The 27,131-nt window shown below is 39.2% G+C and overlaps 1 protein-coding gene across 1 annotated transcript in view; it reads left to right on the top strand.

Annotated features, from left to right (window-relative positions):
• F13A1 (coagulation factor XIII A chain) overlaps positions 1-27,131 on the top strand; it is a 160,971-nt gene that overhangs the window by 41,182 nt on the left and 92,658 nt on the right. The window contains exon 4 of the mRNA XM_004432146.3: positions 10,592-10,843. Within this exon, the coding sequence (XP_004432203.1) occupies positions 10,592-10,843 (252 nt within the window). The remainder of the gene's footprint in view (positions 1-10,591; positions 10,844-27,131) is intronic.

Genomic DNA, 27,131 nt, shown 5'->3' with positions numbered 1-27,131 from the left:
TGTGGTATCCATTGTAATTTCTCCTCTTTCATTTCTAATTTTATTTATTTGAGCCTTCTCTCTTTTTTTCTTAGTGAGTCTGGCTAAGAGTTTGTCAATTTTGTGTATCTTCTCAAAGAATCAGCTCTTAGTTTCATTGATCCTTTCTACTGTTTTTTTAGTCTCGATTTCATTTATTTATGCTCTAATTTTTATTATTTCCCTCCTTATGCTGACTTTGAGCTTTGTTTTTTCTTCTTTTTCTAATTCTGTTAGGTGTATTTTAAGATTACCTATTTGAGATTTTTCTTGTTTGTTGAGGTGGGCCTGTATTGCTATAAATTTCCCCCTTAGACTGCTTTTGCTGCATCCCATAAGAGTTGGTGTGATGTATTTTCATTTTCATTTGTCTCCAGGTATTTTTTGATTTCTCCTTTGATTTCTTCATTGATAAAATGGTTGTTCAGCAGCATGCTGTTTAGTCTCCACATATTTGTGACTTTCCCAGCCTTTTTCTTGTAGTTGATTTCTAGTTTCATAGCATTGTGGTTGGAAAAGATGCTAGAGATGATTTCAATCTTCTTAAATTTATTGAGACTTATTTGTGTCCCAACATATGGTCTATTTTTGAGAATGTTCCATGTGCACTTGAGAAGAATGTGTATTCTGCTGTTTTTGGATGGAGTGTTCTATATATATCTATTAAGTCCGTCTGGTCTAGGTTTTTGTTTAATTCCACTATTTCCTTGTTGACTCTGTCTAGATGATCTATCCATTGATGTAAGTGGGTTGTTAAGGTCCTCTACTATTATTGTGTTGCTGTTAATTTCTCCTTTTAGGTCTGTTCATAGCTGCTTTATGTACTTTGGTGCTTCTGTGTTAGGTGCATATATATTTATAAGTGTTATGTCCTCTTGGTGAAGTGTCCCTTTTATCATTATATACTGCCCCACTTTGTCTCTCATTGCCTTTTTTTATTGAAGTCTACTTTGTCTGATATAAGTATGGCACCACCTGCTTTCTTTTGTTTGCTGTTAGCTTGGAGTATCATCTTCCATCCATTCACTCTGAACCTATGTTTGTCTTTAGAGCTGAGATGTGTTTCCTGGAGGCAGCATATTATTGGGTCTCATTCGTTAATCCATCCAGCCACTCTGTGTCTTTTGATTGGAGAATTCAATCTATTTACACTTAGAGTGATTATTGATACATGAGGGCTTAATACAGCCATTTTATCACTTGTTTTCCACTTGTTCTATATTTCCCTTGTTTCTCGTCCTGTGTATTTCTGCCAATTCAGTTTGGTGATTCTCTATGATGGTTTTCTCAGTTTTCTCTTTATTTATCATTTGTATCTTTCTTCTGATTTTTTGTTTAGTGGTTACTGTGAGGTTTATATAAAAGATCTCATAGACGAGATAGTCCATTTTCTGACAGCCTCTTATTTTGTTAGTCTAAGCAGGTTCCATCCCTTTCCTCTTCCCTGTCTAAGTAATTGTTGTCACAACTTATTCCATATTGTGTTGTGAGTTTGTGATTAAAATGAAGTGATTATAGTCATTTTTGGTGCCTTTCTTCCCTTTATCTTTAATGTTATAATTAAGTGTTTGCTAACCTGTTCTGATAGAGAGCTACAATTTTCTGATTTTGTGTACCTATTTCTCTCCTTGCTCAAGCCTTTGTAACTGCTTTTTTTTTCAGGTATGAGGGCTTTCTTGAGCATTTCTTGTAGGGGACGTCTTTTGGCAATGAATCCCCTTAGCTTTTGTTTACCTGGGAAAGTTTTTATTTCTCCATCATATCTGAAGGATATTTTCACTGGCTAGAGCATTCTTGGCTGAAAGTTTTTGTCTTTCAGAATTTTGAATATATCATTCCACTCTCTCCTAGCCTGTAAGATTTCTGCTGAGAAATTCACTGAAAGCCTAATATGGGTTCCTTTGTAGATTATTTCCTTCTACCTTGCTGCCTTTACTATTTTTTTTTCATCATTGACTTTTGCCAGTTTTACTATTATATGCTTTGGAGAATGTCTTTTTGCATTGATGTAATTAGGAATTCTATTGGCTTCATGTACTTGTGAGTACAATTTCTTCCCCAGGTTTGGAATGTCCTCAGCTATTATTTATTTGAACCAGCTCTCTGCTCCTTTCTCTCTCTCTTCTCCTTTTGGAATACCTATAATCCTTATGTTGCTTTTCCTAATTGAGTTGGATATTTCTCAAAGAATTCCTTCATTTTTTAAAAATCTTAGTTCTCTCTCCTCCTCCACCTGAAGCATTTCCGTATTTCTATCCTCTAAATCACTAATTCTGCCCTCCATAACATCAGCTCTATTTTTTAAGGATTCTAGATAATTTTTTATCTCATTAATTGTGTTCTTCATATCCAGAATTTCTGTTTGGTTTTTGGTTTTTTTTTTTTTGTAGTTTCAATCTTTTTGGTGAAGTATTTTTTCTTCTCATTAATTTTATTCCTGACCTCGTTGAACTGTCTTTCTGAGTTTTCTTGTAACTCACTGAGTTTCTTTATGACGGCTATTTTGAATTTTTTTGTTGTTATTTACACTGTAAATTTCTGTGACTTTAGGGTTGGTTTCTGGAGACTTGTCATTTTCCTTCTGCTCTGAAGTGTTACTGTAGTTTTTCATGGTGGTTGATGAACCAATCCTTTGCTGGCACATTTGTGGTAGTATCAGGTCAAAGATTCCACCTCTAGTGCTTGGGGAAGCAGGAGCTGTGTTTCTGATCCCACCCCATATTCTGGAAGTTATGCAGGTACGCTGGGCATTCCTGCAGGCTGGGATGGCATTTGCACACATGCTGGGCTGCCACTGCCTCTGCTTACAGTCACCTGGCCACTGTGCTTTGTAGGCGGGTCTTCTTTGTGGGGTCCAAGCTGAGGCTACTCGTTGGGGCCTTGGCAGCACGGTGGGTACTCTCACAGGCTGGGATAGTGTTCACGTGCATGCACAGGTCTGCTGCCACCTCCTCTTACAGTTGCACCAGGGCGCATTCCCGCTAGCGGGGCCGTGGTGGCATGGTGGGTGCTCCCACAGGCTGGGATGACATTCACGTGCAGTCTTGGCTGTCCTCCCTTCCTCTTAGAGTAGCACCAGCCACTTTGTGAGGATCCACAACCTGGCTTGCTGCTGCCAGGGAGGGTATGGGAGTGCTCACCTATCTTCACTGCTTCCTGGGGATCCAGCCCATCCACCTTCAGATGTATAGCTGCGTGGGTCTCTCAGGCATCCTGTTGTGCTGTGTGGGAATCCTCCATTGGTCAATGAATGTCCAATTTAGTTGTAATTCAGAGGGGGAGAGACAAAGGGAATAGCTCACTCCATCATGTTGCTGACATCACTCAGTCATGCACTTCTTAATGCTGATGATCAGCATTAGGCAGTAGCCTTATTATTTTTTCTGAATCATTCAAAGAGCCTAGCACAGTGCTGGTTTCATACATATTTCACAAAATTACACCTTACTCCAAAAAAGTGAAATAAAATTAAAGTAGACAAGACACCTTCAAGAGAATCTATCTTTAATTTACCAAATATTTATGGGCACCTACCATGTTTCAAGCATCATATGAGCCACTGGATATACAGAGTTAAACAAAACTCAGTCCCTGTCCTCCAGACGCTTTCCTTTCGCTCCCCAGTTTGCTGGAGCCACAGAATAAACAGTGCCAGGAGGCTTTCTTCCTTTGGGAAACATCCAAACATATACATATATGTAATGAGTCTCCACTGGTAAGGTGTGAAATAAGAAGGGCTGGTTCCTGAAGTCCATAATGAAATGATTTGCTTTTGAACGTCGGTGTTTCTCTCCTCTGAGTTGCTATTGTCCAAGATTTCTGTGCCTTTCTTGATTGTTTCTTTTTTGGTGGTGTTGTTTTGTTTTTGTAGTTGGTAACCTGATGTTTCTAAAAGTTATTCAGGGATTTAGTCCCTGTGTACCCCCATTCCATCCTAAGACTGTTTGTTAAAACAAGGTTTGCATCCCTTTACAAGGCAACAGTATTCACACTTCAGCTCTGTGGCATGCATCATGTTGTCACAGTAATACTTCCACGGCCCATTTGGCAATAGATTGATTACTTTGAACACGAAAGGTGCGTCTTGGGAAAAACAAATGAATCAAATGGAAAAACGAATTAACGTCGTGAAATTTACTTTCCCAGCTGGAGACGTGACATATTCATGAGTTCCTTAGAGATGATCTTCTTACAAGAATTCACAATTAAAGAAAGTCTGCAGTCAGGTGGAGTCAGAGCTCAGCTTAAAACATATCTATATGTGAATGGAAAACACCCTCTGAGGGGAAAAGTTTAGAACTAGAAACCTGTATTTCATGTGAAGGACACTTGGAATTGACAACTGGCTTGCTGCAGGCATCTCTTTCAAGGGCTTCTAAGTCTCTGTGATATTCTTAATGGGATGCGACATCTGCTAAAACTCAATTCAGTCCCCTTGGCATTTATTGGGCACACACTCGGTGCAAGGCATTGTGACATTCTATGGGGCTAGAAAGACAAATAAGACGATATCTTTAGTTCAATTTAATAAGAAAAATAGATTTCTAAGTGAATAAGGAGGAAAAGTTTTGTTTGGGGTTTTCTAGCAGTTAATTAAGGCTCTCACGACCAGAAGTGTTATTGTTGCTAAGTATAGCACAGGTGGAGCACAGACCATGGCCACTGGACTTACAGATGACGTGCCCAAGATATAAGAGAAATGGGGGTGTCCTGATGTACAAGCTTCTTGGTTTCAGAGCACCATGGGAAACAGTGACAGATGACCTGTCTTCTTCAGTTACAGACACCCACTTCTCCTCCATGCTGGGAATGATCTTCCAGGTTCTGGGTACAAGCAGGGAGAAGTCAGAATAATTCTATTAGCAGCAATATTCAACCATATTGATCATACTGTATGCTAATTAGAGGCCTTCCTAGACTACCTGGGAACCTAATCACCACATATGACGTTGTGTTTTTTATGTAAAAATATTCCAAAGCCATCAACTGACTGAAAAGTTAATTTTTAAAACGCAACACATTCCTTTGTGGGGTAATACCTATGTAGGACTTTGCATGCAGTGGATTCTCAGGTCTGTGAAATGAGTGGTTGAGAGTAAATTTTCCCCAAGGTCACGTAGGGCTGAGTCTGAGCTGGAAGCAGATTTCTCTTGCCTACCTTGTAAATGACACTAATATGAAGAGGCCATGCAAAAACTCAGGCCCATTGAGCCAAGGTTGGAAAAGAACAAAATCTTAAAGGAGTTAAATATTTTCGCCCTCTTCCTCCTGGTTCTAGTCTGGCGGGGTTACAAGAGGTGCATCTCTCTGTATTAACACATGTTATGTGTAAGGAGACAGTGAGGTTAAAGAAGGCACAGGGCTTAGAATATAGATGTATGGTCCAAGCAAATTTTGCCTTAGAAATAGTATTTCTGTGTCCTCAAAAATAATTTTCAGATAAAGCAAGCGTTTAAACTAAGAGCACGTGTTAATTTCTAGATCACTTGGGAAGATGGAACCAATTTTAGACGTGTGAAAGAATGCAATTGGTAATTATATTTTTTTAATGTTTAGTAGTCCAATTTCAAAGACTACATTATTAAAAACAAAATGAGATATTACATTTCCTGCTTCTATTTTTCTTGGTCAGATTTTTTTAACACAAAAGTCACACAATTTGGGGTGAAAAAAACCATCTACCCCGGCATTACACACCTTCAGCAAATATATGCATGGTGATCACCCGTGCTGGGCTGTGTTTCACATCCAGATTTGGCCAAGGATGACTGATGGGCAGTCACAGATGTTGATGGATAGGTGTTCCAGAGTGTAGCCTGATTGTGGTCTCTTACATGCTACCTCCTGGGGGAGAGAAGGGCTATTTAGCGAAATGAAATACTACTCTGTCACAACTTCCTCACTCACAATTCGATCACGGAAAATTCTTCCCCAGCTCTGTCAGTGGAATGTAACCGTCGTTACATTCAGGATTAACCACAGTGTAATAGCGCAGCCGACAATACCCCGAAGTCCTATTGACATGTCAGGGCTCACATTAATAATCAGCTTTTCCATACAGCAAATATGAAAAGGACTGCAAATCTGGGTTCATTTTCTCCCTTCGGAATGAATGTAATCACTCTCTATTCTTGATTTGCTTCCATACGCTGGTCTGGCACCACATGGCCTGACCACGTCAGCAGTGTGGCTCTCCCTTCTCCCTTTTTCCTTCAGTCACTCAGCCACTTTAGAAACTTTCCTAACTCAAATCCATTGTAGCCATGTAGCCCTGAGACCCTCTTTGCAGGTTCCTCTCCGCCAGGTCTTCTTTCTCACCACCAGTTACTAAGCCCTTGGATTCGTACTTTTCTGCCTTACACATCCACTCCCACCACGTCGTGTCCCCTGGCTGTCCTCTTCCCTCATATCCCTTCCGATTTTCCAGCTTTAGTCTTCTCTTGGCTTCCTTCATCTTTGTAATCTCTCCATCACCCTCATAATGCAGAGGAAGGAGAACTTTCTTCACAGTGCAAAGACCTTGGTCCAAGCCCTGTCTCTACCTCTGCCTAGTTATATGATGCCCTGCCTGTGACAACCTCATGGAGCTTCGGTTTCCCATCTGTAAAAATTCCCTCACAGAGTTGTTGTAAGGACGCCAGGAAACATTCCTGCCACTTTATTTCCATCTCTATCTCTGTGAATTGCCTTGGCAGCTCTAAACAATGTTCACAGTAATAAAATTGAACATTCTAGCCATGTATAATGAAACAACAAAAAGTTACAGCCACCTTCCTGTGTCTTCACCAGCCTCTGAGACTGTGAGGAATTTAACTAGGAGGCTTTAAGGAAACTAAATGTAGACTAATAGTAGTGCAGATGTTGTTATTGGTTTAATAACATATTTCTCTTCAGAAGGAAAAACTAGGTGATGGTATTTTTTCTCAGGCCCAAATCTTAAATGCTGAGTGTCTATAATAAATCACTCCTTAAATAAATAAAATATAAAATTTTCTAAGGCAGAGGTTGGCAAACCTTTACTGTAAGGTCCAGATAGTAAATATTTTAGGCATTGCAGACCATATGGTCTCTGTCACTGCTATTCAACTCTGCTGGTGTAGCACAATAACATACAAATGAATGAGTTGGACTGTGTTCCAATAAAACTTTATTTACACAAATAGATGGGAAACTACATTTGGCCCATGGACCCTGGTTTGCTGACTCCTGCTCTAAGGCTTGAGTGGAGATTACAGTGACCATAAATGACTCAGAAATTATGAGTAGGGGACAGGTTTCAGGTGATTCTTCATGATGATTCTGGAATTATTAAGGCTTTTGGTTAATGAATGCCATTACTTTTGTGTGTGGGGGTGTGTGTGTGTGTAGGTGTGTGTGTGTGTGGTGAGGGGTGGCCTTCCTGTTCTCCTGACAGAAAAATCAGGCAGCTCAAGATTTCTGAATCTGGAATAAACCAGACTTTGAAAGTAGATTTGGGTGCAGTAGGTTTGGCTATCAGTGAACCCATCTTGGCTTCCCACTCCTGGAGCAGAGAAAGGACCACTTAGAGGAATCAGAAAGCTGAGAAAGTGGGGAAATAACAATAACAATAACTCCCATTTATTGAGCAGCCCTCCCTATCACAAACCATGACCACTATTTTCCCCATTTTGCAGAATAAATGAAGTTTTAGTTGAGAGAGGATACGGACTTTGCCACAATCACACAGTAAGTGTCAGAGCCAGCCAAATTGCTTTCCCCTGGGCCACAATAGTTCCCTCAACAAAAGTAACTGGCCTCCCTGGGACACCCTCTTTTCTTCAGGTTAGAATCAGAGGGGGAAATCAGCAATTCTTCCTTCGATCTTTACTTTCTGGTTGCTGTTTAAAAGACACACAATAAATGCTGTGTGCCAGACATAAAGCTTTCATTATATTATAAAATCTATTTTCTTTCCGTTTCCAGAACAAAACTACAACGAGAAAAGCAAATGGAAGTTCAGACAATTAAGGAATTTGCCCAAAGTTGAACCAATAGCTAATCGTGGAGTCAGAATTTGAACACAGTTCTCACCAACGTCAAAGCATTTTCTACATATACACCTGCCGTAGAAAATAGTGGTTAAACTCCCAGGCTGACTGTGTTCAAATCCCAACCCCACTACTTACTAGTTGCATCACCCTGGCATCAAACTGATTGATGAATTTGTGTCTTAGATTCTTGATTGTCAAATTAGGATGATGATAATGGTTTCGCTCTCACGGTTTTTTATAACGCCTAGCACATAGTAGGCGATATTGCTGGGTGAATGAAAAATGTTTAAACAAATTAGTCTTTAGATTAAGTTGTGACTGGGTTCAAAGCCAGCATGAATGAACATGGCTCTCTTTTTTCTTTACTTTTTTTTGTAACATGAATTTGATAGGTAAAAATTAATATGAGTCTGAAATCAGAGTTTGAAGTGTCATAATGGGAACTAGTGATTGTCGTAGTTACTTCAGTGTTCCTAACAGAAGTGGGCGTTAGTGCAAAGGGAAGTTGAGGCTCGTAGCACACAGCGCACGGCTTCTCATGCACTCTCCTAGTTCTTTGCTCTTCCTAAAGGCGCATGCTTATGTAATTCATTTTAAAATCCCTTTCACCCCTTTTTCTCCAATCTAAGCCTGTCACTATTGCATAGATTTAATCTCTAAAAGTTTATTTTTACTAAACTGGTGTCATATTTGATACAGTGTATTCTAAGTCCAAGCCAGTATTTAGTGGCAACAGTTGCCAGGAGCCACTGTAATAAATGAATTATGGTCCCATTTAGCTAGCAAGAGTGCTTTTGATGTCTACACTTCAACAGTGATGGGGGCTCTGGAGAGCAACAATGCCTCCAGAGAAAAGGGCCACCTCATCCCTCAGTTTGAACTTGCACAAGGAGGAGCATACACAGGAAATATGGGGACAGAGGTGCCTCTGGAACAATCAGCTCTTGCAGGTGGATTTGTGTGCAGGCTTTTTGGCGGTTGAACCCCATGTGTTCCCAAGAACACCACATCCACACTGTTGCACCTTGGCAGAAAACCATTTGTAAGGCTTTGTTGGATTTATAATGATATTCATTCTGAGTGATGATTAACTGATACCAGCAACACATAGCAAAGCACTGGGGTTCTATTCTTTCTCCTTGTCCTGCACTGTGTAAATTATTATTGTTATTAAGATTAAGCATCTCACAGAATTACACAGAAGTAACTTATGCACCCACCTCCTTAGAATGCTTTATCTCCAGCAATATGCCTACCAAAGAATCCTTTAAAGACTTCAGTAATTGGAGAGGCCAAAATGAAGCATCGCTTTTGTTTGTTTTAATGTAGAATCCTCTACTTGTTTTATATAAAACAATTGAAGTGAATAAGTTTTGCTCTTAAAGTTTCTTCTGCTTACAATCAAAATAATTTGCAGACTTATTAGTCTGATTTGTATTTTTCTTCAAGTCAAGAAGAATCAAATGTCTACTACATTTTAGAAAAGTTTGTAAATGAAAGATTTGCTCCAGTTTAAAATATCTGTGCACTTGATTATCTTGTAAACTAAACTGTAAACTAAAGAGTTAAAGAATGCTGGGAGATTGACTGTCTATATACAGTGAAGACTTTGATTTTTCAGGAACTCATTGGTAACATTTAGTTTTGAGGTTAACACCATGAAATAAGAATTTGGTCCCAACTGGCAGCACTAAAGAGAAGATTTGCCCTGAGGTGGCTTGTACATAAGTATGATGAACCTGGAAATGTGGTAAAATGCCCTGATGTTTAATCTTCTATTGAAATAGCAGCTAAAACTTTGTTATGCATGAGAAATTATGTGCAAAACATCTTACATGTTTTATTTTATTTCATCCGTAACTACTATTATTATCTTCATTTACTGATGAAGAAAAAGAGAAGGATATAGGGATTTACAAAGGTCAAGTAGTTTGTCAGAAGTTGCAAGGATAAGGAAGTAGCAGAGCAAAGATTCAAACCTAGATTATTTGCCTCTGGGGCCTGAATTCTTGCCCATGACATAAGCCTGAATCACTAATGAGATTGTCAATAAACACTTTTCAATTGAATATGAAAATGGTTACATTGGACAACCTATAGATATAATCCTACTAGAAGTTCTATAACAAATAATAAAATTGTATTCAGAATAAACAAAAAACATTTGCTTTTTGTCCCTAAAAAAGCAATTCTAACTTTTTAGTGGTCAGAATTTCAGGGAATGATAACTTCACAGTACACTATAAGCTCTGTTTCTGTTTTTGCATCCCAGATTAGTATTTCTACATCTTATTTCAATTCACTGACTAATCAACCAATAAAAATTCCTGTAAGTATTGTTTTTTTTTTAATCTAGACATTACAAATCTGAGCTTCAAAGAAGTTAAGACTATTGACTACCATCATGCCACTACTGGGTAGCAGAAATAAAATTCAAACCCAAGTCTTACGATTTCAAGTTTAATGAATCACTTTCCACCTTCAGGTGTAAGAGGACAGAGTAAGAACAAAAATGGTTTGTGAGATCTACTCAATACTGTATTTCTTCTTTCTTCTTATAGGTCTCTACCCTCAGGAGAACAAGGGAACGTACATCCCGGTTCCTGTCGTATCGGAGCTTCAAAGTGGCAAGTGGGGGGCCAAAGTTGTCATGAGAGAGGACAGGTCTGTCCGACTGTCCATCCAGTCCTCTCCGGAGTGCATTGTGGGGAAATTCCGCATGTACGTTGCTGTCTGGACCCCCTATGGAATAATCCGCACCAGCCGAAACCCAGAAACAGACACGTACATTCTCTTCAATCCTTGGTGTGAAGGTAAGGGGAAGGCACTTATTTTTCTCAAAAAACAAAATAGTTCATACATTTCCAATGCATCTCATTTTGGAGGGATAGCAGACTTGTTCTAGAAGACATGTCTCTTTCCTACATACATGGTTTTCTACGATTAAAAGAGAGAGAAAGATATGAAATTCGTCCTCAATGTGTATGAGGACAAAACTTGTATTATGAAGTTAATGCTGCTATACATTTATTTCAGGAAATAACTGAAGATTGCCTAAGGTTGCACAGTTAGTTAATTGTGGAGATACATGTTGATAGTATTGCCTCTGTGTGTACTATTGCTCTGTAAACAAATAGGCTTACTAAACTTGACTTTCAAAACTATTAGGAGCCATAATCTGGCTTCAGAAAAATAGAATAAAGTTGAACCTGTTCAGAGTGGAACTGTCTCTCTAATTCAAGAACAGAAAGCCTGAATGTCTAAAGGATCCTATACATTTGTTTATATGTATAGTGGGTGCAAATTTCATAAACCATAACTCTGCATGTGAAAATATGTAAATAATACAACTCAACTCTACTGCTGTTTTGAGTCTTCCTTTTTGTCTGCTGCAGAAGCTTAATCTAGTTATATCCAAATAAACCCAGTGAAGTCCAAAGATTTCTCCAACAATTCAATTTAAAAATTCAGGCACACACAGTATTTTCTCCCCATCCCCATCTCTTGCCCTTCCATATCTGCCCCCTGCTTCTATACTTGGTGTGGGACTCATTTTAAGTTTCAGAGGCAAATGCAAATGTTGCAGCAGCATTGATGGGAGAGGGTGTATTTTTAGATCTTAGGAAGGTAATGAAACATAAAAGCTGACATGGCACAGGAGACGTCTCACATCATCTTACTCCCTATACATTGCTCTCCAATGTTTTCCCAAGTGAGTCTATAGTATTGCTGATTTTGAATGACTCTTGTTTGTGAGAGTTGTGATTGAATCAGGGTTGATCTGAACTTACATATAGATAATAAGTGAACAACAATGTTTTCTACTCATATATAACATAAACCTGGATCCTACTAACCTTTTCTTTGAATTATCTGTCCAATGGTGTTGGCAGATGGTACTGAGCTAATCCTATACTCCCCACCTACCACCCCCATCATCTTGTACTCAGTAATCCTATGGATGAAACAGAAGTTCAAGGTAGATGGTAGCAGGAGGTGTTAACTGGGCCATGTGCAGTTCAAAGGTGCAGTCCTGTTTATGGAAATCCTGTCAACCAGATAGAAGGCACTCTGCAACTGAGTGGATGGGGTGCTATTTACAGAGATGGAAAAGACTGAGGGGAGCAAAGGTGTAGAGACAAACTAAGATTTTGAAAATGTTAAATTGGAGATAACTGTAGACACCCATGCAGAAATGACAAGTAGGTATCCTGATATGTGAATCTAGAGATAAGAATCAGAGTTGTAAACTTGGGAGTTATCTGCACGTAGGGAGAAAATACAGACAAAGAAGGAAAGAAGATATAGTATCAAGCCCTGAAGAACACCACCATTTAGGGGTCTGGTAGAGAAGAACTCAGCAAAGGAGACTGAGATGGAGGAGTATGTAAGAGGTGGCCTATTGTAAGAAAATTGTATTTTAAAAATTCATACGTATAAATAAACCATGAGTTTGTTATTGACTCTTTGCATTACAAAAAGAAAATCACACAACTTCATATAACTATCCAGCATCCCAAGGTATTTAAAGAATGATATAATTTACTCAAACTTTGATTTGTTTGCGGCTTTTCTGGATTACATCATCTGTGTAAAATGATGTACGTCTACATGCATTTCAACCTATGTGGCCACTCTTCTAGAGGTGAAGAGGGTTAGTCATGTTGCCTGACACACTGACTTAACAGGAAGGCCATTCAGGACTGACAACGCTTAACTAGCTGATCAGTGCCTTGGTCTGCAGTTGCATCCATGGTGAACAGCTTCCAGGCACCTCTGTTCAGAAAGAGTCATAGATCTAGAGATAATATGGCCTCCGGGCTAGATGCTGCATTACAGAAAAGGCGCAGATGGACCTACCCTACGTGTCACTGATTGCAGGAAGGTGAGAATAAAACCAGAGAGATCAGTTTGGAAGCTGTGGCCAGGGACAAAGATGATGATGGACTGGACTATGGTGATAGCAGTGGAGATGAGGAGGTAGGGATGGGTTGGAGATCTACTTTGGATTTAGAACAGAAATCGCAAGGAGATTGAACATGGGAAGTGAAGAAGAGGGACGAGCCAAGAATAACTCGAAGTGTCTGGTTTGACCAACGGGGTTCATGGTGATGCCATTTTCAGAGCTGGGAAGCCTGGGGGAAGTGGAGGGGAAGATCTAGGGGTGAAATTAAGAGTTAAGTTAGATTTAGAACGGTTAATTTGATGATATCTGTGAAATCTCCAAGTGAAAAGGTCAAGTAGGCACTTGAATAAGTGAATATAGAGCCCAAAGGAGATGGCTGAGCTAGAGATGTAAATATGGGCACCATCAGTCACTCAAGGAGAAATGTAAAGAAAGAACAAAACTGGATTCAGTATCATCAACAATTAGAGTCTAGACAAAGGAGAAGGAGACTGAGAAGGAGGAGCCAGTGGGGTAAAAGGAAATCAGAAGAGCATGGTGTTACAGAGCCAGATAATGAATTGATTCAAGAGGACAGCAATTAGCTCTTCTGGAATGCAGCTGATGAGTTGAATAGGCTAAGGAAAGAAAGTGGTCAACGTTGTGAAAATATGGAAATCACTGGGGAACTTGGAAAGATTGTTTACTACAGTGATGCTGACAGAAGCCAGAGAGATGGGCACACGCTACAGTGTAACAGGAGGTGAGAAAGTGGAAATAGCAGGTATCGCCATCTCCTTCAAGAAGACTTTCTGCAAAACTGAGATGGTGATATGAAGCTCAAAGGAGAATTTTTTAAAAACAGGATAGAGTGGGACAGGATAGAGTGGGCATAATTTTATGGTGATGGAGATGCACCAGGAAAAAGGGAGTTGACTGCCCAGAGAAAGGGTGGTTGTTCACAATCATGGCTGTGCAGTGGAATCACCTGGGGAGCTTAACTGCTGAGCCACCGTCTTCCCACCCAGACATTCTGACTGGTCTGCAGTGCAGCCTGGGCTTCAGGGTGTTTTATTTTTATTATTTTTTTGTGTGTGTGAGGAAGATCAGCCCTGAGCTAACATCCATGCTAATCCTCCTCTTTTTGCTGAGGAAGACCGGCCCTGAGCTAACATCTATTGCCAATCCTCCTCCTTTTTTTTATTTCCCCCAAAGCCCCAGTAGATAGTTGTACGTCATAGTTGTACATCCTTCTAGTTGCTGTATGTGGGACGCCGCCTCAGCATGGCCGGACAAGCGGTGCTTCGGTGCGCGCCCGGGATCCGAACCCAGGCCGCCAGTAGTGGAGCGCGTGCACTTAACCGCTAAGCCACGGGGCCGGCCCGGCTTTAGGGTTTTTAAAAAGCTCTGCAGGTGATTCTTTAAGCCAAGGTTGAGAAGCACCAACGTAGGGAGTGAAATCCTTGAGAGGGTGGGATCCAGGGAAGAGGCGAAGGGCCCTTGATAGGTCGGGTTATCCATCCTCCACTGTGACAGGAGCGAAGCAGAACATGGGTGAAAGTGCAGGTTTTCTAGATTCAGTGGAAGGAGGATGAGGTTGTTCCCATTTTGTGATTCTCTTTTACTAAGTGAAGTATGAAGCAAAGTCATCTGTTGAGAACAAGAAGCAAGGAGGGAGTATTGGAGGGTTGATGGAGAAGGCACGAGAGGTGGGAAGCAGGAAGCGGGCTTATTACAGGAACGTGGCAGATGGGTCCACCCCACTCCCCAGAACACAGGGGAAACTGCCACGATCCCCCTAATTCCGTGGGCTGTGGAAGACCAAACATTTCTGCAAATTTCTTGGGGATATCCTTACAGTCACCTCTGCCTCTAGGAATCCTATTTCTCCCAGTGCTGACAACTGTGCTGCCTTGGAAACATTAGAAACAGTCACACAAAACATTTGTGAGTGTCCAGCCATTAATTGCAATTTGGTGTGGAGGGTGAGGGGGGAAAGAGTTACTCTGGTTCTCAAACTTGGAGCACATCAGAATCACTTGGAGGGCTTGTTAAAACAGATTTCTGTGCAGCACCCTGAGGTCAAGTAGGTCTGCGTGGGGCCTGAGAATTTGCATTTCCAACCAGTTCCCAGGGGCTGCCGGTGTTGCTGGTCCGGGACCACACTTAGGGCACCACTGGTTTGTATAATAATTACAAAACATAGGAGAGTATATTTACTCTTCTTAAAATTTCACCTCCTCCTCTCTAAACCGAATCCCAGCCTCTCTCCACCACACTGCCTCTTCTCTTCCTTTTGTTCTTCCTTGTTTTCCAAACTCTTCTCTCCCATCCTCTCTTAAGGAGCAAATTCTCTTTATTCTCTCATGCAGAGCAGTTCAGTAAGCTTTTTTATTTTATTTGAAAGGCTCCTCCAAGGGCTGACCCCATGGCTTAGCGGTTAAGTGCGCGCGCTCCGCTACTGGTGGCCCAGGTTCGGATCCCGGGCGCGCACTGACGCACCGCTTCTCTGGCCACACTGAGGCCGCGTCCCACATACAGCAACTAGAAGGATGCGCAACTATGACGTACAGCTATCTGCTGGGGCTTTGGGGGGCGTGGAAAGGAGGAGGATTGGCAATAGATGTTAGCTCAGAGCTGGTCTTCCTCAGCAAACAGAAGGATTGGCAGGGATGTTAGCTCAGGGCTGATCTTCCTAGGAAAAAAAAAAAAAAAAAAAGAAAGGCTCCTCCAACAATCAGACTTTTGGGAACTACACACTTTTCCAAGACCATTCCCTCCAGAAAAATTCTAGTGTGAGCTTTTAAGATAATACCTTTTCACATTCTTGTAGTAATACTCACTGAGATCTTCCAGGGGATGTTTAAAATGGGAGAAAGATGTCATCTCTTCATTTCATTCATTGTGTGATTTTCCCAGCCTAGAAGCCCAGGATTTAACCCCAAAAGGGGATCTGTATCGTGAACCCCTCGTGCAGCCAAATACACGGTAGCCTGACAATCACCCAGCTTTGTGCTTGCATGTGCTGATTCACAACAAGGAACTCAGAGAGACGGTCTGACAGTTGGAAAGTAGATAAAAAGAGAGGAATGGAGCCATTGGAAAAGAACCAGAAGTGGAAATCAGAAATTGTCAAAAGAGAGTAAGTGAGCAAGATGCTGAATCACTGCACACTGGATGTGGAAGTGATGTCCAAGGTGGCTTAGGACCCTGGGTTGAGAGAACACAGCACGTACAGCATTTATTGATAAAGAATGTTCAGCTGTGTTCCCGGGGGCCCTTCAGCTTGCTTTGCATTCATACGCAATTTATCCTCCTTAATCACTAAGTCATTAACGAGGCTCAGTAACAATACCACATGGGTAAGGGCAGGAGTGGACACAGGGAGAATTATTGGTTAGTTTTTTACTTTAAGAGCATTAACTGGGCTTCAGATCCATTTGGGGGTGGACCCTTCTCCAGGGGGTTGGAGAAAGAACTGTACCCACAAAGGTAGCAGGAGTGAATTGGACATTTATTGTGAATTCATTGTGTTTTTCTGACCACTCAGGCACTCTGGATTCTTGAATGCATTTCAGTATTTAAATTCAGAATGTTCCAGATTGGTAGTTTAGCCTCAGAGCCAGATAGTATGTTCTGAAAGATTTAGATGTCCCATTCCTGTGCTTCGTACCCCATCCAGGGCAATATATGCTTGTTATGTTTGGTTGAGTGTCAGTCATTCCCAAGGGGTCTCTCTTCTCTTGATAACTTGTTTCCCCCTCATCCCCATCACTGATTTTCCCTGACCTTCTACCCTAGCACCTAGTATAGTGCCTGGTACACACTTAATGTTTAATAGATGTTTGCTGCATTGATTTAATAATTCAAGTAGGGCCTGCCCCGTGGCTTAGCAGTTAAGTGCGTGCGCTCCGCTGCTGGTGGCCCGGGTTCGGATCCCGGGCGCGCACCGACGCACCGCTTGTCTGGCCAAGCTGAGGCAGCGTCCCACATACAGCAACTAGAAGGATGTGCAACTATGCCATACATCTACTGGGGCTTTGGGGAGAAAAAGGGAAAAGAAAAGGAGGAGGATTGGCAATAGATGTTAGCTCAGGGCCGGTCTTCCTCAGCAAAAAGAGGAGGATTGGCAAGGATGTTAGCTCAGGGCTGATCTTTCTCACAAAAAAAAAAAAAAATCAAGTAAATGCGTTTTAGGCTCAGTGCACCTATCATCATAGATCAGTTGTAACTGTAATCTCACACCTTACCATCTTGAAAAAAGTTAAAAACATACATGCTGTGTGTGGGAATGTGTTTGTGGGTACGTGTGTGTGTAGATATTTCTCGCCTTCTTAGCATCTGACACCAAATTAGCATCTGGTATTTCTAACATTTTATTCAATGTGATTTTCACATTTTCCTTTAAACAAAAAAAAATCAATTAAATTTAATGTAAAGAAATCAATACATTTCCTATATCTGAAAGCTTTTAACAGACAGTAAATAAATATGACTAGCTTATATTTTCTTATGAAACTCATCCTTATACTATTTGCTTTGTAATTATACACGGTCTTTTACACCCTCCAGTACAAAATGGAGTAATGCACCAGGCCTGGTGTTGCCAGGGTAACAATGACCAACACCCCTTTCTCCTGGAGATCCTTGCACTCAGAGCAGAATTTACACTCTCAGGCTAGAGCCATTCATCCGTCAATCCACAAATATTGATAGTATGTCTCCCCCCATGCCCATGACAACATAATTACCCCTGGTAGTAAAACAATATTATTTATTCATTCACAAATATTGAGTCATTGCTGAATTAGGCACTGGGAATATGGCAGTGGAAAAGACAGATAATCTTTGCCCTTATAGAGCTTCTAGCAAAGGTTTCACAAATGAGCCACTAATAAACACAAATTACAACTGTAAACAGTACTAAAATAAGTCCTGGCACAACAAGAACATATACTAGGGACACCTGGCCTAGTTGGGGAGTGGGGAAAGACAGGAGTGGCTTATCTTTGTACCTTCTCCAGCCCCTAGGATAGTGCATGCATACAACAGCAATCACATAGTTGGTTAATTGAATTTTTACGGATTTTTAATAAGGCTTCTGTGAAAATTTTAAGCCCTTATTTATTCAAACTTTGAATACATCACTCTGGAAACTGTCTGAATCATTAGAGGCTCATTCATCCTTTTTCTACCAAGTGAGTATTACTTGGTGTAGCATTGTGATCAGAAGGGAGCCCAGAGAGCTCACAGTCAATATTCTTGTCAATGGCGTAAATGACCCCAGAATCAAGGTGCAAAGCTCTTTTATGAGATGTTTCTAGAAGGAGCAGTGTTGGAAGAGTCTAATCCAGAATCACATTCATCTGCCAATTCGTATGGTTTATAGCTTTTTATGTATGCAAGTTTTTTTATATTCTTCAAAGAACGCCCAACGCCTGTATCTCCCCGCATGGTGTGTTTTGGAAAGCAGGATCCTTCTCCCACTCAGCCTAGTATGGGGCCAGGCACAGAGTTAATGCCTGATGAACATTTGCTGAATTGAATTGGTAACCACCACTCGGAGAGGCAGGGGGAGCATTAGTAGCCTCATATTTCAAGAGAGAAAACAGATTCTGTGGTGTTACATAAATTTCTTAAGGTCATATAGAAAGTTAGGAAACAAGCTGGGGCTAAAACTCGGATATCCTTATTCGGTCAGGGTAAGCTCTTTTAATTTTAAAACCAGAACCGTTGGCATCCTGTCTTGTATAATAAGAGAAACAAGAAGTAGATGCCAGCCAGGAAGCTTCTCTGATGTTCTAATAAACAGTGGAAAGTCCTGCCATTAAAAATAAATAAGTAAATAAAAATAAAACCAGGTTGATAGCTATAAGATCAAACGAAAGTATTCTTTGCAAAACAAGAAAAAAAAAATTAAGCATGCCAACAAGGGCACAGCCTCCCTTTGAGGATACGTGCTAAGTAAAGAATCTCTGACATTTTCTTTGTGGAATTGCTTTATGAATAATAGTCTATCTTCTGAAGCTATTTGAGCACACTAAAAAGTCCTTAACCAGCAAAACTGGCAAATAGCACAAATCAAATAAACTTCCCAAGCTGGTCTGAGCTAAAATGGATTGCAACATGTTTGCAAGGAACATAAATGGACCCAATTGTTGAGGGACCACTTGCCTGTGTTTCATGGCTTCATTCTATTCCAGAGCTAATAGGTACAAAGTCAGGCCTCTGGAGTGGCTGTATTAAACCCTTTTAGGAACATAGTGGCTTTGGATCCTTCCAGAAAAAAAAGCACAGACTCTAGAAATGCCATTACTTAATATGCTCCAATGTTTCCCAACTCCCATAGATGGGACGTTATTCCCGATACGCCTATAGCACACACAACCTGCTGGAGTTCACTGTCCCTTGTGATTTACTTTGAGATGGAAAAACATATCATGATGACACCCATCTGGAGTCACACTCGCTCTGCAGATGAAGCCACTCCCTGGAAGAGTGATTACACTCATCCAGCATACGTCTTCCCTCCGTCTTTAGTGATGCTCAGCTATTACATAAAGGGGACGCAAGGAAAAGTTATTCCGAATACCGTCACTCACATTCCTCCCTTCACTAAAAAGGTGACACATTTTGCCTTTTGGAAGGGTCAGAACAAGACCAAACCCTGATAATCTGTTAGGCAGTCTCTTTGGAGTTAACTTGTATGATGGCATTCCTGGTACTGTGGTGTTCTTTGATCCCTGAGTTCACTTCGCTAGGTTTGACTTTAATGACTTTGGACAGGGGACTTGCTTAAACTTTAAAATAGCATGTAAATAAGCAAAAGGAAATTTTCAGCCCAGGCGGTGATGAATTGCCTTCCTTCTCCCAAAGAGGTTATACAGATACTAAAATCAATAGGCTTAGCATTCATTTTTACAGGCTTGTTATAAATTCTTACTTTCTTTGGGTGGGGAGGCAAGTGGTAATTTCCGAGGCCTGAAATCAGCCCTATCAGTGAGTCCCAAAATTTCTCAGCCCACAGTTTTCTTTTTTACCTACCCCACTGTTCCCACCAGAGGAATAGTAAAATAAATGAGATCAGTCTTCTTTACTACTTGCCTCATGTTAGTCGCCCTTGGAAGGGTGGCACGCTGAAGGTCTATTCTGGTGGCAGAGCTGCTGGGTAAAGGGGATGGAGGTATCCTGCCACATTCACCAATGATGCCAAGTGAAATCTGTTTTCCTCCTGAGTTTTATTTTTTAATTAATTAATTAATTTTTTGAGGAAGATTGGCCCTGAGCTAACATCTGTTGCCAATCTTCCTCTTTTTTCCTTTTTCCCACTACATAGTTGTGTATCCTAGTCGTAGGTCATCCTCCTGAGTTTTATTGTGGTGGTGGTCGTTTGCCAGAGGTCACTTAGGATCTAGGAGCTGTCAATAGGGCCTAGGTGCTGCCACTCCCACTCTGAGCAATCTAGACCTTGCTTCTCCCATCAGCTCTCACATATCTGAGAAGCACAGCTCCCAGTCTCCACACTTATACACAAGCACACACACACGCACACACAACCTCCTTCTAACAGTTCAGATTGCTGGGTTTCTAGAGCAGTGAGTTATTTGTCAGTTTGCTTTTCCTTTCAGTAGTATCTTCCATTTTACTAAGTGGAGAACCAATTTTTTCCCCTTAGATCTAGTAAAACCTCATTATGACTCTGAAACTAACCAAAAATTTAAAAACAAACAGAACAACACCAAAAAACCAACAACAAAAGTCTTCAGAGGCAAATGATTAAGTTTTCCTATTTTTGTTAGCCTATCAAACACAGGGAGTTTTTTGGAGTTTCCATGGTGATGTAAATTTTTTTTTTCTATCCTGGCTTTGGACAACTATATTTTAAAGTGACAGATCTGAATAAAAACGGGAAAGAAAGCACTGCTTTCCACACTCAATCTTCCTTTAAAATCATAAATAAATTTAAAATTAAAATCACGGTTTTCCATTTGACTTCTTTGCCTTGTTGTGGATTCATGGTTATTCCCCCCCCCCACCCCCCCATTCTGAGGTAAGATTTAATTCAGCTGCTGGAAGGAAAAGGGTGGCCTAGTCCTGAGCTATAGAACTCTTCTCTGTTCATAGTTTGCCATCTAAATTTATAACTTCCCATCAATAATAACCCAAAGCCCAAAAGTAAATCCTTCCTTTTCCAGGACTTCTCTCTGGCTCTCCAAGCCCCAGACGTGCATCCCCATCTCTCATTCTTGCGGTGGGCATTTACGGTGCCATGGCCCCAGGCACGCTGTGTGGCTTCTGGGACACAGTGACCGGGTCCCTTGGACTCAAGAGTCACCGTCTACCTGGGACACAGCTTGGTATTCAAATCTTGGCTTCACCTCTTACTAGCACTACAGCCTTTGGAAAGTTACTTCTCTCTTCCTCAGTTTCTTCATCTATAAAATGGGGATTATATAACATCTCCCTTTTAGGGAAGTTATGAGTTTTAATGAGTTCATTTGCTTTTGTACCGCACTTAGAAAGCTCCTGGCACATAGTAATACTAATCACATGTTTGTTTGATATATAATTAAATCACAGCAAAATCTTCATATAGCGGGACGGATGTTACTGCAGTATCCATAGGACACTATGGGAACAAGGCTTAGTCCAGCCTGTGCTGGGAAGAAAATGGTACAGGGAGCCTTAAAGAAGGAGAAAAAGTTATGATTACATTTAAAAAGGACATTGATAGTTTTAAAAAGCACAACCATATTGCTCTTGAAGAAAAATTAAAACATAAAAGGTGAACTTGTTAACCTCTTACTTAAATAAGCAGTTTCACTTAAATGCAACTGTATTTTAAAAATAACTTTTTTCTGATGATGAAAGTCTCATTATAGAAATAAAAATAATGAAAGCATACAAAGAACTCAGATCTACAAATCAAAGACAATTAACACTTTGCTGTATTTCCATCATTTAATGTATTTTTGAATAGTTTTAATTTTTAATTGACAATTAATTGAATACATTGTCCTTTTCAAATACACACGCATGTACTCATTAAAAAAAAGGTCATGCTGTGTGCTTCCCAGGGCATTCATCCCATCAGGAGATACACAATGTCTGGTTGTCCCTCTTTTTGATGTTTAGATTTATTAATAGGATCAGGTTTTATCAGTTTCATCCGTCCATTATGAAATCCCCCGTTAGCCTTTTAACAAATGATTTTAGCCTAGATCCGTTATTTCATTAGGGATTACAAAATGGTGATATTCTAACCTACCATTCATTCTGCATTTATTAGCATCAATTATTTTGTTGCCTTGAGGAAGTATTCATATAAGAAAGTCTACACACATGTCTCTTTCCTTATTTCTAAATTTTCAGAATAATGAGTTGGTTCCTAGCACCCTACAAAGGTGACTAATGAATTTTTTAAATCACTATGAATTTATGATTATTGAAATATTTCATGTGTTCTAATCCCTGGCAGTGACTATTATTTTTGATATTTGAATTGTCCCATTCTTGGCCAGTGAGAGCCCATTCAAATTGGTTTCTGATTCCTTTATCATGATTCCTAGAATCTTTAAGAGACTCTTTATTTTCCAGTAGGAAGAAGTATTTCAGGCTGGTCTTGTACATTTCCTGACCCAGATCTGTAATGAGTCATTTCTCTTAAGGCGCCCAGGTACCTTTTAGTGGGGAGGGGGCGGGGAAGGAATGGTATTTAAGGACCGTAATCCAGGCCCAAAAGTACTCTTTGCTACTACATTGGTTGTTTTTTCTAGTTCTTTTCTAGTTCTCTTTTTTAAAGAGAAGATGCATCATGAATTATTACTGATATTTTCTATTTAAATTTCTTTTTTTCTAAAATTCTTTTGTTTTATATTTTTATTATAATGGAATTGAGTTTATGAGTATTACAGTATACTCTGATTGAAACATTTAACAGCATTGCAAGGTCTAGTAGAAATAGGAAAATCTCTTAAGCAAACCTCCAAAAATCCATTTGTAGGTTATAAAAGCATAAGCACAACTAGATGAGAGGAGATAGCCAGTCTCTCCCTTCATATATATTCTTTTTAATTTTCTTGTTATACCTTCCCAAAACAGAGACATTCAACAGTAGTTAGAATGGCCATCTCCCAACACTTAAAATAATCATACCCCCAGTGGTGGACAAAGTAGAGAAGTAACCTAGCATTCAGCTGAGTAAGCCACTTTGGAGCCTTACATGGGGAGTAAGTTTCAGAATGATGTGTCTTCAACACGTATCATTTTAGCAGAAAAACATAATTTAATTTTGGTGAAATCAGATGCATGTCCCAACAGAATTAGTAACTGCATTCGCTGAAGTTCACGTTCTTCTTTTGTGAACTGTGAAGGAAATGAACAGTAGCTAGAAGATCAACGGGATTCCAGCTCCAGCTACAGAAGGAATGATAGACAAAAACAAAGCTATATTTCAATTTACAAAGTTAGCAGCAGTTTTAAATCTTCAACTTAATTACAGATCACAACTTAATTACACCACAAGCTTTTCAAATGGCAAAAATACAAAAAAGTTAAGTTTTACAAAGATAATTCAGAAAAAGTTCATTGTCTAATAATATAAAAGCAGTGAACAATACCTTGCTAGAGGGAGATCAGCTTGCAAAAGTTATTACCAAAGCTAAACATTTTTATTTTACATAAAGTATCTCAAAAATAGCTTTATGAGACTGATTTCTGCCTAAAAATCAAAGATTTTATTAGTCCAGAAACAAATACCTTAACTGACATGAGTGGATAGAAAAGAAACAAAGAAGCTGCCTACCCCAAAAGTCTGTACTCATTAAGATTTCTGCAGTATACCTGTGCTAATATAGATCCCTTAATGGCAGAATGTGGTAATCCTGGAATTAATTATTGTAGTTGTTTTCAAATGAAAAAAAAGAAAACAAAACAAATCAAACCTGACACAATCCGACCAAACACATGTCAACTTACAGTTTCAAGATTATTTTACAAAATACCGACATTTGCACAATAGGCTCCAGGCAGCATTTTCAGACAAAAGTTGTTTTAATTTATCCTGACATGCTATAAGTGAATAAATTACAGTATTTAAAGAATTACTTAATAGGTTTTATTTATTAAACTTATTTATTTATTCAATAATTTTTCCTTTGAGTCAGAAAGAAAAAGAAAAGAGCGCCCTCATAGGATTGAGAGGAAGCGCATGCGCATAGATAACTTACAGACACCGGTGGGGCTTGGGAGGGTGGGTAATCAGCTGAACCTCACAGAGTGATGCTCTCCAAGGATAAGAGTCAATCTTCTTATAGCCATTTAACAAAGATTTTAAAGAAAAACTTCATTTTGCAGTCAAACCCTTTATCGCTTTCATTCTTATTGAAAATCAGACCAGCTGTCCGTCTGTGGCAGCAGGAGTTACAATACCAAGTTCTGGCAGCTGCAGGGTTAAGTATTATATCATGCCTGAAAGTCACTAACAGATGAAGGAGGGCCGGCCGTGGATTAGCGGTTAAGTGCGCGCACTCCGCTGCTGGCGGTCTGGGCCCGGATCCCAGGGGCGCACCGACGCACCCCTTCTCCGCCATGCTGAGGCCACGTCCCACGTGCAGCAACTAGAAGGATGTGCAGCTATGACATACAACTATATACTGGGGCTTTGGGGGAAAAATAAGTAAATAAAAATTTAAAATAAAAAAAAAAGATGAAGGAATACCCTTTCAGATAAAAATAAAGTTTTAATAAAAAATTTAGGAAAAAGAACACTAAATCTAAAATGATTTGCAAAGGAATATTATGTAAGAAATGGCTTCAAGTTAGAATACAAGGTGTAAATTTTTATTTTTTTAATTTTGTTTATGCATTTTTTCTGTTATCTGCAAATCTTGGTTTCTAATGTCATTAATATGATTGCTTATGCTATATTAGTTTCAAAAGAGCAATATCAATATTATTACTAACAATTTGGTTACTAAAATAGTTTACTTTTTTTGTTTATTTTGTAGTTTTCTTGTCCTTATGTTATATTCTACTGGGGATGTACAGTGAAATTACTCTGTTTTAAAGTAACTTGAAACGATTCTCTGTGGTTAAGCCACTAACCTATTATGCAGTCATGTTCATTTGTTTTATGTTGGTTTTATTTATTTAGAAATTGCTGTTCTTTCATTTTTATTTAGTTTTATTTTATAATTTTACATGACTCCAAAGTCAAATTTACCAAAGAAAGACACCACAGAGAGAAAGTCTAACTTCCAACCCTGCCTACACCTCAGATAATAACTTTGGTAATTTTTGGCTTATCTCTACATTTTGAAATAGAAGCAAATGTGTGTATATTTATAAATGTGTACCTACTTCTTTACTTTCCTTTTTTCTAAGATAAAAGGTAGTGAACTATACACGTTTTTGTGCACCTTGCTCTTTTCATCTAATAGTGGCTCCTGGATAGCCTTCCACAGCAGCATGTAGGGATCTTCCAGTGCTTCTGTACAGCTGCGTGCTGCTCCATTGTATGCTGACCGTCCTTCGCTCAGCCAGCTGCCTGTAGACAGATGTTTGAGCTGTTGCCAGTGTTTTGCTGTCACACATACTGCTACAGAGAATAGCCTTGTGTGTATGGCATTTTAGGATTTTAGGTGTTTGGGACAGATCCCTGGAAGTGATTTCTCTAAGCCTAAGTATAAATGTAAATGCAATTTTGCTAGATATTGCCAATTTCCCCTCGGCTGCTGTATAACATTTTGCATTACTACAAGCCATATATAAAGGTATCTTTTTTTTCCCACAGTGTTCCATTAGAGTATGCGGTCAAACTTTTGCATTTCTGCCAATCTAAAAAACAAGAAATAGTACTTCAGTTGTAGCTTTATTTTTTTCTCCTTTTATTTCAGCAAATTTAAGAATATCTTCATGTGTTAAGAAAAACTTTAAATTTTAAATCACATATTTAATCTTATTTTTTTCTGTCAATGCATAAAGGTAATTAATATATGTGATCTCCTTCAAGATATGACGAGAACATTCACTTAACTTTTTCCACCCAAACCCTACCACTTCCTGTGTTGAAATCATCTGGAATTTTGTTTGTATGTTGTTAATAATGTTTTACATCATTCCTCAATACTTTTTTATAGGTAATTTTAATGCTTTTGCATTTGCATCTTTCTCATTTAGCACACCTCTGAATAACTTTTATAGAGAAGATGTGCAAGTAATCACATTTCTGAGTCCTTTCAGGTCCAAAAAGTGCCTTTTTGTTGGCTTTCATTTGAATGACAATTTCAATAGGATTCCAGGATCAAAACCCCTTATCCCTTTGGATGTCTGTGATATTACTTCTTTGCCTTTTAGCATCCAATAATACCTATTAAAATCTACTATCAAAAAAGAAAGTTTTATCTATGAAAATATGATTCCAATCTATTTTCATTCTTTTACACATAATATTTTTTAACAACTTTTAAAGTATTTACTTTTTCTTTGAAGTTTTGACATTTAGACAGCTCACATTTGGGTGTGGGCTGTTTTTTCATTTATCATGTTTGATATACTATGATCCTTTTCAGTTTGACAATATAAGTCTTTCTTTATCTCTGGGTTTTTCTCATATCTTTGACTATTTTCTTCCTTTTATTTTTCTGTGTTATCTTACAATAAAATGCCTTTTAGGCAGATGTTGGACTTTCTGGATGTCTTCCATGCCTGTTATCATACTTCTTGTCTTATATATATATATTATTTTATTTGAGGAATTCCTCAATTCTTCTGGAGATGCTGGTGGCATTCTTTCTTGCTCCCCATCCCTAATATTATGAATTTAATATAATTCATAATATAATTTAATATAGTTTTCAGTCATTGCAAGGAATCTACAGTAATAATGGAGGTAGATGAATGCATCAGTTATTTTTATCAAATTATCTCCATATTTTTAAATTAATTTTTGTATAATTATACATATTTTATACATGATTCTGTGTTCCACATTTCAATTTTCACTTGCTACCTGTGCAGTTCCAGTATCATTAAATATTTTTTCCAAAGCATATTTTAATGGCTATATACTGTTCCATTTTGTGGACAAATAATTTATTTGGGCATTTCAGATTTTTTTTCCCAGTTTTTTCCTATGGGATAATGAACTCTGCTATGATGAACAAACTCTATACATACATTTTTGATGCATCTCTGCATTATTTCCATGAGATAGA

The sequence above is a fragment of the Ceratotherium simum genome, chromosome 13 (genome assembly GCF_057802395.1).
Source record: "Ceratotherium simum simum isolate JZ-2026a chromosome 13, ASM5780239v1, whole genome shotgun sequence".
Taxonomy (NCBI): domain Eukaryota; kingdom Metazoa; phylum Chordata; class Mammalia; order Perissodactyla; family Rhinocerotidae; genus Ceratotherium; species Ceratotherium simum.
The sequence above is the reverse complement of the archived record's forward strand: the minus strand, read 5'-3'. Positions and strand labels throughout refer to the sequence as shown.